Source organism: Drosophila nasuta, chromosome 2R, assembly GCF_023558535.2.
Source record: "Drosophila nasuta strain 15112-1781.00 chromosome 2R, ASM2355853v1, whole genome shotgun sequence".
Classification (NCBI taxonomy): domain Eukaryota; kingdom Metazoa; phylum Arthropoda; class Insecta; order Diptera; family Drosophilidae; genus Drosophila; species Drosophila nasuta.
In genome coordinates, this window is record NC_083456.1 from 25,632,928 (window position 1) to 25,645,671 (window position 12,744).

The window sequence follows — 12,744 nt, forward strand, 5'->3', positions numbered from 1 at the left end:
ATTCCAGTCAACAGTTAACACTTGGCTTTGCATTTGCCTCTTTTTTCTCTTTGTTTTCTGTCTTTGCTTTAAATTAGATACACGAATTAGTTAAATCTAGTTTATAGACGGACCTCGGAATGTTTGCTGTGTTTCGCTTCGACTTCCCCTTAAAGTTTTAAATCGATTCATTTGTTTACAATGAGGAAACTTTTTAAAATGCGTTGCAAGACTGTTTATGCAGCTTTCGATTGTAAAGAATTGAATTTGTTTATTGGGTTAAATTCAATAAACTTACTTCAACCTATTTTAGAAGCATGTACTATATAAGATGTAGAGTTTTGCAATTTTTAATATGGATTTCTATGCAGATTTCTTTTAGTTGCCATGCAAATTTTTGGCGCTTTAACCAAATGCGTTATTTCTGAGCTATCCTAAAAATTTCAGCTTAATCACATGCTAAACTTAGTAGATATTCGCAAAACTAGTTTGCTTAGGCAGCAGTGGCGCCATCTGTCGGTCAGAGCTGCGTGTGGCCTAGTCATGATTTTGTTTTCGCTTCATTTATTTACCTTTTCATAGTTTGCAAAAAAAAGAAAAAAAAAACAACTAGCGAACCAGATACAATCTGTTGCCTAGACAAATACAAAAATACAAAATACGAATTGTAACAATCATGACCTAGCTTATGCTTATCTTCAGATAATGTGCGCTTTCAGCATGACTTTTAGTTCAATACATGTGTATTGTGAATACATATTTATTTACTTATCAGTCACATTTCAATTGTTTTGACAAACTGGTTAGAGAGTCGCAATGAAATCGGGGAATTATTTGTATATAGGAAATAGTTAAATGAGAACATTATACGTAATTGTAATTGGCTGAAGTTCAAAGGGTCACAAAACTCTCTAAGCAAATGTGAACTCTGTCGCATTTGCTTTCTAAATCGATGCTGAGCTTTCGATCTCAACTGGGTCATTCAACGTTTTCGCCACAAAAGAAGCAACAAAAAATTAATGTTCAAGCATTTATTTATAAATGTATGAAATTATTTATAATTGTTCATACTGACAGCAAGTTGTGCTTCCATTTTGTTATTTCGTTTCATTAGTCACACAATCTCACATTATATTTTCAAGTGGGTAGTTTACAGGGTATCTTGTTAACGACTAAGGCATCAATTGTTGCAATCGTTTTTTATTTTTAAAAATCGAATCGCGAATGCCGTCAACATTTAACATTTGCGCTGCATTTAAATTTGTGTATTTCACTTTTGCAAATTGCAATTTAAATACTTCTGAATGTAAATATTTATGTCCTCATACAACACAGCACACAGTTATATATACGTATATACTATATATATTTTTTTACTTTGTGTGTTGTTGTCATTTTCCATGGTTTTTCCATGCATTTTCTTGCTGCTTTGTTGTCTTGCTCACTCACTCTTTTTTTATAGATCATGTCACGAAATCTTTTTCCCATTTCGCGTGTTCTTGAGATCAGCAGCAAATGCAAATTTGCATTGAACATATGTACAATTCTGCTGTATCTATCTATATCTGTGTTTTCGCTTTTATGTATCTAGATATTTTTTTGTTCGCTGCATAATCAAATGGAACACCGCTCACTTTATTTTTGGTTTTTTTGTGCAAATTACATTTGCTTTGGCTTTGATTCTTGTCCTTCGACCGCTGACAGTTTTATGGATCAGCTTGGTTATTTATAATTGCCAGATACATCTCTCTATATATAGAGTTTGCGAATCTTTTTTTTCACCTTGCACTCTCGCTGCCATTTTGCATAAGATACATACGTAAGCAAAACTCCAGTAGGAAGTAAATGAATGTTTATTTAATCCACTTTCAATTGGAACAAGCTTTATAAGGAGAGAGTTAAGCAAAGTATTTGTTTTGATAAAAAAAAAGAGTTTTACATGTTATATAAAGGTAGTGTACCTTACATCATGTAACCTAATTTATTTCACTGCCAGAAGTCATTAAATCTCTCCCTCTTTATGCAATATTATCGAACGTTACAAAAATAGTAAATTATTTGAGAGCTTTTTCTATTTTTGTTTTGCTAATACTTTGACTAAACTTAGAACAAAATGAATTACAACGTTTTTAGGTAAAAAAAAATGAAATCGTTATCAATTTATGTGAGGTTTAGTGCTTTTTGACCTAAAATAATGTTATAGATTAATTCCAAGTAATTTCATAAACCTTATAATCGTTATTATTGAGTTTTATTGTTATTTTTACTCAAAAAATGATTATAAGATTTAATGTATTACTTAAAAATTAATATTTTAACTTAAAAAACAACAAAATTTATCATAATAGATGCTTTAGATTTATTTTTTTTTTTAAGATTATATATGAAATTCATTTATTTGGCTTTTTAAATTTTTTATACTAAATTCATTTATTTATTTACCCTCCTTTTATATTTACAATTTGTATTTAACCAACTCGACTTCAGAGAAATCCTGTTACGTACTTAGCCAAACAGTTATCACACACTTTCTAAGCAACGCTACACACGGTCTAATTAGCACACGCATACATAAGTATGTATGTATGTATATACATTCTTAATCAATCATCTTTAATTTGTCGCTAGCTCCGCTCCCCGCATATTATTCTCAGCTTCTTCATCTCCCCTATTTCTTTTCTCCTTTTCAATGCTCGCCAATTATATTGGCACCTGTAAGCGCAGCTGTAGCTTTGTATTAGTGAGTGTATATGTATTAGCGCCTGTGTGTATGTGTGTGAGAGAGAGAGATGAGGTCAGACAGTCGCGCAGTCTCACGCTTGTTTTGCACGTCGAATGTCGTCTACCTTATGCTTAAAAGCTTTGCTAATTTTGTAAGCGCGTCTCTTACACAAAAACGAGAAGTGAAAAACCAAAAAAACAAAACACACAAAGCTTCTCAATTCTCGTTTAGCTTTTGTTTGTCTTTTCGCATATATTGACAGTTTCTGTTGTTGTTGCTCGTCTTATTTTTGGGGTCTGGGTCTCGCCTTCTTTTTTTTGCAGTCGGTGGAGCGCAGGGCGAAAGAATAAATAAACTTGACAGAATCACGGCACACAAAAAATGTTGAAAAGTTTCGTTGAACTTCGCTTTCATGCGAAATGCGCTGCGTCTTTGCTCTCGCTCTCTCTCTATCGCTCTTCTGTTTGCCTCGTAACAACAAAGTTGCCCTCATTTTATAATGGAAAGTGCCTTGTGCACATTTTTTTTCCGAGTACTGTTGTTGTATTGTAATTTCTGATCAAAATCAAATGCTATCGCGCCCCTATCTTGCTGCTCTGCTCTGATCTTGTATCCGCTGCCTGTTAACGTAACGTAACCGCAACTGCAACCGCATTCACCATCACCACCACCACCAAAAACAACATCTACAACGGCGACGAAATGCCAACAGCTGTTTTACCGGCATTTTTACACACCACACTTTATAAGTTTTTCTTCATATTCAGCACACTTGGCGCTCTCTCGCTCTCAGTGCACGTTAGCAACACGCGCTCTTCACCACACACCCCAAACTCAACACGTTTGCAACATTTGCTGCTATAAATTCACCACGTAACATGTTACCGGTTAAAAGCACATAGTTGAGACACCAACCACGTGTCTTAGCGTGTTTTGCAACCATGTTGTAAAAAGCGTTTTCAATGAGCTTTTCTAACAGTTGACGCTTGGCTTGGTTTCGTTGGTGTAGCACACTTTATGCTGTTATACTGTTATCAAACAATTTTTGGGGATTTGTCATATAAAAATTCGTGCTTGTTTTTGTGCTAGAATTGTTTTATATTTAGCTTATCACTATGAGGTGGCTACAGTGAGTATTGTCTATGAAGAACCATTTTTATAGGAATAGATATGAATTATATTATTTAACAATATATAGATATAGCATTGTAAAGTGGGTATTTCCGTTTGGGGGAATTTTGATTTGCTTTTTGCGAGCTTTCATTCTTGGACTTTTGTCTAGTTCTTTGTTGAACCGCTGGAATTGTTAAAACAAATACTTATCAATTAAACTAATCAAATATTTATGGGCTCTCACTGTTGCTCGCAGCTCTTGACTGCTGCTGTTGCTAATCAGTCCAGACGACGGCGACGACGACGTCGACAAAAAATATGACTTTAGGGCTTGAAAAACAACATCAATTTTCAGTCTGATTTGAGCTCATTGGGAGTACAAAGCAGCAAATAATCAACTGTGTGTGTCGTGTGAGACAACGGAAATTAATTCAATTTCAAATTTGATTTAAACAAAACAGAGGAAAACATTCTAAATAGCTGAAGAGGAAGCAAACAACAACAAGAGCAGAAGCCATGTGTCTCAACGAGGAGTATAAACATATGCACATTTATTTAGCGGTTGGTTAATAATATTTAACAACAATCATACAACAAAACAATTACAACTTTCTATTCACATGGCAAAGTGTTGAACAAAAAACAGAAACGATGATGAAAAAGCAACGAAGATTTGATGGCAAATTGAAAAATCATTTGACTGTAATTACGTTGCATTTCCACTTAATTACCCCCAAGGGGCAAAAAGAATATAAAAAAAAATGTGCAAATATATGTGTGTGTGTGAAGAAGAAGAAGCAAAAAGCGTTTTTGCCTGGCGCCGATGTTTTTTGTTGTCGTGTTTCTCACAGTGCTCGCAAATGGTTAATTTCCATAATTAAATGCCGTTAATTACGGTGCTAAGCTTTTGGCACAAAACTCTCCACAAAATACGCGAGTCCATCACCCCCATAACGGTATACGAGTGTGTGTGTGCTAGACAGAGACTAAGCTATGCCAACGCGATGTTCGAATGTTGTGTGAGTGAGTGAGCGAAAGAGAGACAGAGAAAGAGAGCAAGAGCAAGCCCGTTTGTCAAAGTTCAAATGTCAAATCGATTGCAGGGCGGCGCAATGTTGAATTATACGAGTGTTGAGTGCAAAAAGTTGTGATAATGAAAGCGCAATAACCAAAAGCGATGACACAAATGAATAGTTATTAAGCTCGTCACAAATAACCGCAAACGAGGAGAACGAGAGTGAGAGAGAGAGAGAGAGAGACGACACACTGCAGGATACTTTTGCGCAATCTGTGAGATACAAAAAGACATGCAACACTTGGCCACTTGAATTTTTGCGGCTTTGTTGGTGGGCAATGACTGACTGACTGACGGACTGACTGACTGAAGGCTTGACGAGCACATGATTAATATGCGCCACAGTTTGCCGCCTGCAACTTGGCGTTGTATCTTTGTGTCGGTGTGTATCTCACAGATACACAGATACACTGTGAAGTGATCTTGCCTGGGCTCATTCGTGCTGCTGTCAGTTCAGGTGTCATCAAAATCTTAGCGAGGCTTTATTAATGACGTTCGCCAACCTTTTAGCCTCACTCGTTTTATGTCTGAGTCTCTGAATCGGAGTCTGAGTCTGTCTTTCCTTTCCCTTCCTTTTTGGTCTCCTTTTTCCAGTCTCTGTGTGTTTCTTTTGCACTTTCTACCGCATTGCCGACACACTTGCTTTCACTCGAGCACTTTCATCATTTGCCGCCAAACATAGAATCGAGGATCAAAAATGCATTTATCTTGTGGAAGGTGGAAGCCCGATTTTGTATTTTGTTTTCTTCTTATTTTGTGGTCAGTTCAGCTTAATGGCCCACTAATTGTTGCAACAAAATGCGGCAAGTGTCAATATTGTGATACACATTGATTGATTGTCAAGCGAACAGCAAACAGATCAGATTCGATCAGACACCACAACATCACCGCATGCACAACAGCAACAACACACGCAATCGTTTTGCTATCATTTGTTTTTCTCAAAATAATATAATACTACATAATCTGTCTCTCTCTCACTCTCTCGCTCACTCTCACGTTAGACCTTATCGCGCCCCCCGCTTATCAATGTCGTCGACCACCTCGAGACACGCTTCTCTACTATATTATTTTATAAGCCCAACTATGTGGATCTATTTGTTCACTTGTTTTTCGCACAACGAGAGCGCCACACGTGCCCCAAAGCGAGGCACGCGAAACTCTGTTGCAAATATCAATCAACAAAGTGCAACGAAAGTCCGCTTCAAGGTCACTCATAAAGATATTTATTTATGTGTCTATATAGATTTCGTTCTTCAACTATTGACCATGAATTTACTATGTCAAGGGGGGCGTTGAAAGGGAGAAGGGAGCAAGGGAGGGGGGACGGTATCAGTTACGGGAGCAATAGCTGCTTATCGCCAGACTTCATGCTCGTGTTGTGGTGAAATACTTATTACCAAATTTTGTTATTCCAAAATAAGCTGATAGTTTACACTGTAAGAAATCTTCTATATATATTGGAATTGTCATTTTTAGATCCCCAAATATGGCTGCTATTTTTAACAAACTAATTTATACAACATTCTTTACATATCTTATCAGTTTTATACTGTTAAAAATCTATATATATTCATTTTGTAATTTTATATTTCCCAAATATTGCTGATATTTTGAATCAACTAATTTATTTTGTTATTCCAAAATAAGCTGATAGTTTACACTGTCCAAAATCGTCTTTTTACATTCGTATTCTAATTTTATATACCCTAAATATTTATACTATTTTTAACCAACTTGTTTATACAACATTCTTTACATATCGTATGCATATCTTATCCGATTTAGTACGTTAGCCAGTCAGAGTGAATTGGTAACCCTATTTAATGATGTCTATATTATATTTACCTTATTATACGTACATATTTATAACTCGGAATCGTCACGTAGTGCCAGAGTGTCAGGCATATGCAAGCAGCGTCAGCGCAAGCGTCTTGCCGATAAGACCTCAAGTGTTTAGACACCGTGGGCAACAGACCTTATCGGTCTATATATCAGGCTATAATTAAAAACCCTTACAAAGTTTTACATATTATTTGTTTTTGCGCGAACTTGGCAAAGCGATTTACGACTTTGGTTGTGACAAAAAGAGACTAACTTAACTTGATTGATTGTGTTGTATATTGGTCATAAATACGATGTTTATTTTAGATGAACATCGGATGATATTCAATATACTGCGAAGTATCTCAAGCATATAGTGTTAGATATTGTTTAGACCCTATTCAAGTTAAAAAGGGTCTATTAAGTTTTTTTGTATACATTTTCATTCATACTCAAACTTCAGTGACTTTTAAAGCAACTTGATCAAGCTATTGTGAAGTATTTAAAGTTTGAGACACCCTTCAACAAAAAGTTAAAAGGGTCTAATAAGTTTTTATATACATTTCATTCATCCTTACAAAAATTCTATTGAGTATACTTTGGATGCATTTTAGCAGGTTGAAAGTGAATGAATGAATACCTTTTATTTTACTTGTACTTTAGTTATTTTTGAAGCAGCTTGATCAATCTACTTTGAAGTATTTAAAGCGTAACATATATGGTTCTAGGTTTGAGACCCTTGACTTAAAAAAAAAGTTAAAAGTTGTATAATAAAAGTGAAAAGAGTCTTAAGTTTTTCTTCTATATAAATCTTGTAAATTTCATTCACCAATGATTGCCAATTCCATGAAGTTTATATGTTTTTTAGCAGTATACTTAATCTACTGTGAAGTATCAGATGCTTTTTTATATATGCTACATTTATATTTCTTTCATCGTCGATTAAATAACCAAATGCCTATTATTACCTATTATTGTTTGACTTATGAGATGAAGTTATTAAGATTGACCAACCTACTGTGAAGTATTTGAATCATAAGGTTCTAAATATTTTTGTATAGGAATCTTGTATATTTCTTGCAGCATCGATTAATTAACAAAATACTAAAACTTTTACCTATTTATTTCACTAAATTTATCAAATGTTGTTTTAAAGTGGATTGATAAATCTTATAGTTTTTTTTATAGATTAATCGTACAAGTTTCTTCAATGAACAATTATCTGTTCCATGCTATTTTAGTATCTCATTTACTGGTTTGCTGGCCTTTGCTTTTAATTAAGCATTTATCATAGTTAGACGCTGTACGTGAGCTGCAACTGTAAGATACTTTTGTAACTGGCAGATACTTTACACTGACATCGCAGCTGCTGCTGTTCGTCGTGCATGCTTCGACGACAATGCTTCCTAATAAGCAGTAGCCAGGACTCGACTCCCCTCCCTTCTTCCCCTATGTCTCCCCCTCTTTCACTACAACTGTCACTCTCTCTCTTTCACTCTCTCTACTACTTGCTATCGCACTCGCTCGCACGCACGTTGAAATAACTCATTTGGAGTGAACATGCGCAACGCGCAGCATGTGCAGCGCATCAAAAGGGGACCAATCACACACACACATAGTAAGACACCAATACATTCATGTGTCGTGTTTGCTCCCTAGGGTGCAACAGCAGCGCAGTCGACGTCGCAGTCAACGTTGCGCGGCAGCAATTGATTGGGCTCAGCGAGCTGACGTCGGCGGCCCTTTTTTTCATTTTTGCTTTCTTCTTTTTCTCTGTAGTCGACTCGACTGAGGAGACCAATGATGCCGCCGCCATACTGCTGAGTAATCCAGGAGATAGGCGTGGTTCCACACACACACACACATACACTCGCACACACACACAGTCGATGATTGATTGCTTTTTGTTTCACAGCGAACGCAGAAAAGTTCAAGAAAGCCTCACACACAATACAACAAACAATTTCATTAAAAAAAAAAAACTAAAACCGAGACGAGCGAGAGAAAAAAATTAACAACAAAAAAAATGTCGCTTAGGAAAAATTAAAAAAAGAATCCAAATCGAAATACGTTACGTGGAGGAGGAGGAGGGGAGGGGAACAATGCTGAAACATTTTAATTAAGCCATCAATGGTCTTGACTTGTTCAGCGATTGCGTCTTTGTCATGCCTCGGACATATTTTCCGTTGTATTGAGTGTTGCATTCTGTCTGTCATTGCTTGCAACACTTGTTGTTGCTGCTTGCTACTGACTTCTGTGGCAAGTTCTGCACTAATGTGCGGCATTATCCTGTGATTATCCCTGTGACTGCTATTGCGATTGCCAAACTACCTGACTACAAAATTTCCGCAAAAGGATTAACATGTGACCAAGAAGCAAGAGAGCGTTAATAATGCATCATTAACGCTTTAATTTGAGGGCTGAAACGACTCCTCCACATTCAACATAAGCCCGAATAACCAAAACCAAAAGCCGAAGACCGCATGAATTTGCGAATTTTTCAATCGCGATAACTCAATCGACAGCAGACGACGATTCTTCTTCTCTTTGTTGTTCCCTTCATTCTTCTTCATTCTCTTCCTCTTCTCTCTCTTAAGTACAAAACACTATAAGTAAAATGCCAAAATGATAAGCCATATAAGCATGAAAGAGCGAAGAATTGATAACGCCAACTGCTCTTTGCACTGCGAAATCAATAAGCTACGATTTCCAAAGCAAAGAGCATTCTAGAAACTTGTCAATAACATTTTACTTTATTTTTGTTCTTTGTTGCTTTCTGCAAAAGTGCAAAACTGATAAATATTTGTAATTCTCCCTTTAGTTTTTTTTTTTTATTTCGGGGCCCCATCTGTTCGGTTAGTCAACGCGAAACGCCGCCTGTTGACGTAGTTTTTATCTATAAACTTATCAGGCCTTAAAAAGCGACTCGTGAAAATATAAAAAAAATATCGTAAGAGTAAATAGAGTCGTGTGTGTTGCTTTTGTGTGTGTGTGTGATTCTTCGGACGTAGTCAAAGGCTCGCTTAGTCAGTCAGTCTCTCTTTAGACACTTGCCCATGTGGACAACGCTTAAGAGCATTTATATATCTATCTATCTTTTTTTTTCAATTGAAATTTGAAAACAAAAGTGCGCGCTAAGATGAGGAACTTTAATTGTTTTGTATGTATTTGCAGCTGTTTTTGCTTTTGATCATGTGCTCGCAATTTCGTCACGAAATAAAAATATAAAACTAAAACTAATTTTTGTATCTTTTGCAGGAAAGTGAAATCGCTGAGGTGCTGTACAAGCAGGATGTTGATTTGGGCTTTAGCCTCGATCAGGAGCAGATCATCAATGCTTCCTATGCCAGCGGAAATAGCGCTACCAATGGCCGAACCATCAAGGACTCGGATGCCGAGAAGGAGAAGGTTGATGGTGAGCAGGCGAAGAAGGTCAACGCTGCTGCTGGCAACAACGATAAGCGTGATGCCAATGCTGCTGATGATATCGAGAAGCTGAAAGCTTTGGAAGAGCTTCAGCAAGATAAGGTAAATCAAAGTAGATACTCCGCTACAGCAGACATCATATTTACATAAGAATTTCACAATTTTACAAAACAACATAACTACATAAAAGACAGATAGATAGATACTTAAGAGATAGATAAACGAGTGCAGCTCAACTATAGATTAAAGATACGCGGAAGAACGTTTAAGAAAGGTAATAGACAGATTGATATATAGACTTCAATGGCGAAGATGTAGGAGAAGCAGAAAGGTGACGGCAAATATTTATTTATTTATAAACTTATCAAATAGTTAAAAATAAGTATGGATATCAGTTGCTACATACGCTATAGACTAATGTCTTTGAGTGGATAAATGACAAGTTTTTGTGGAGTATTCTTTTCTTTGCGGAGAAAAATATACTTTCTATACTAAAATATACCATCATTTTGTTGGGAAGAGAAATATACTCTACTAAAAAATACTATCCTTTTGTTGAGAGGAAAAATATATCATATATACTTAAATATACTATCTTTTTGCTAAGAAGAAAAATATAGTATATTTTCTAGCCTCCAAGGGTTCAAGTGACAAGATTTCATAGGAAATTCTTTTCTTAAAAAATTTCTTTAAGAACAAAACGTATAATAATAAGATGTGGATAAAAGGAATAGATTATATATATCTCTGTAAAAAAATATATTCTATATAGCTTTAGCTTTGTTAGAATAAGTTACAATATTATTTCATTTTTCTACTTTCTTATTTGATTTATATACATTTTTTTAAATATTCAAATGAAAAGTTAGATTTAAATATATTACAATTGCATATTAACCGTTAATATCGGAATGTATCCACTTGGATTGACGGCAAGTTACACAGATATTATAGAACACTCAGATAGATGTTAAAAAGATAACTTACTTAAGCTTTATCTTGTCCCTTTAACAATTTGATTGATTTTGCAAATATTTTATAAAGAAAATGAAAAATACATTTTATTATTATTTCATAATGATGTCTTCATACTTTTATCTTAAAAGAATGCAACTAATAAATAAACTCAATCTTAGGTGGCTGATGACAAGGACCCATCGCAGGATTTGGATGATCTATCGATCGAATGGAATGGCGTTCCCTTTACCATTGATAACGAAACTGGTAAGTGCAACAAACAAGATTATAAAGAGTTAAGATCACTTGAAAATTTCGGCGATGTTCTTACAACGTCTTTGCGTGGGATTTATAACGATTGCTTTGGGTTATCTTATCGGGCACATAAAGAACTCTATGTGTGGGGGGATTACACTGCGTGGTAATGCGAAACGTGTTTTACATTTCCCTTTCAACCGAAAGATAAGACAGTTAAAAGAAATAAGAGGAGTGTAAACGAAAAGCTTGATAAGCTTTTTAGTTCTTTCGTTCGCTGGTGGATATATTATCTAATAATAATAATAATATTCGCATTGCCTGTCAAAATGGCCGCCAACAAGAATTGCTTTCTTCTTCTTCTTCACCCCCCTGCCCCCATGTGTGTGTATAATAATAACGAAAATGGATTATCCTTTGCCCAGGACGCCATTGTGACTCCCTCTCAGAGTATATTTTCGTATTTTCGGGACGTTTTATAAATGAATGTAGGCATTTTGAGTTGACAGGCACGAAAATTAAAAGAAAAATGAGCTTTTTTTTCATTTCATTTCGTTGGCGTTCCTTTCTCCTCTCTCTCACTCCCGAGTGCTCCATTTGGTTGATATCGATAAAGCTGGCAAGTAGAAGGAGGGGGAGGAGAAAGGGGAGCTGCTGCTGCTGCTAATCTGCTTTGGAACCGCGCCCAATTTCATATCCAAACGGTTGCTTTTCAAACAAACTTTGACACGCACACGAACTTTTGTTATTAACGCAAGCCAAGTCGAGGGTCGAGCACAGAAGGAGGATGGGAATGGAAATGAGATTGGGATTGGGGCTGGAGATTGGGATTCAAACTGGGGCTGTGGCAGCAGTGGCAGTGGCACACAGCCAGTGGCAGTAAAAGTAGCAGCCGCTGCCACGCCGTCGCATGCAACATTTTTCTTTTGAAAAATGAACGAAACATGATTCGCCAAAAATTACAAGCGATATATATTACGGCTATATATAGGAGTGTGTGTAAGTCTCTCTCCCTCTCTATGTGTGTGTGTGTGTTTGTATAAGATATATTTCAACTTTGGCCTATAAGCTGTACATAAGAAAGAAAGAAAGCAAAAAAAAGCGAACCACCCAACAAACTCGACACTCGTGCGCTGAGCCTTGTTTGCTGTTACGGAACAGGCTCATCGAGCTGCCTTCCCCTAACTACCTCCCCTCTACCCCCTCTCTCTTCACCGTCTCACTGTCAGCCATTTTGCAGGGTGTCAAAAGTCACCCCCAAAAGCAAGCAGCAGCAGCCAAACACCACCAAAAAAGCAGCCAAACTCAATTCCAAATCCAAATCCCAGTCGTATTCTCAGTTCTTAAGCCCGCATTCGTTGCTGCTTACTTATTATTATTATTACTATTATTT

The 12,744-nt window shown here is 36.3% G+C and overlaps 1 protein-coding gene across 3 annotated transcripts in view; it reads left to right on the forward strand.

Moving 5' to 3' along the window:
* LOC132787218 (segmentation protein cap'n'collar) overlaps positions 1 to 12,744 on the forward strand; it is a 55,890-nt gene that overhangs the window by 10,414 nt on the left and 32,732 nt on the right. For 2 of the 3 annotated variants that reach the window (XM_060794145.1, XM_060794144.1), the window contains 2 exons: positions 9,972 to 10,241; positions 11,276 to 11,363. In XM_060794145.1, the coding sequence (XP_060650128.1) occupies positions 9,972 to 10,241; positions 11,276 to 11,363 (358 nt within the window). Of the gene's footprint in view, positions 1 to 4,190; positions 4,376 to 9,971; positions 10,242 to 11,275; positions 11,364 to 12,744 lie in introns of those variants that run through there. The other variant, XM_060794146.1, reaches the window with a different exon arrangement.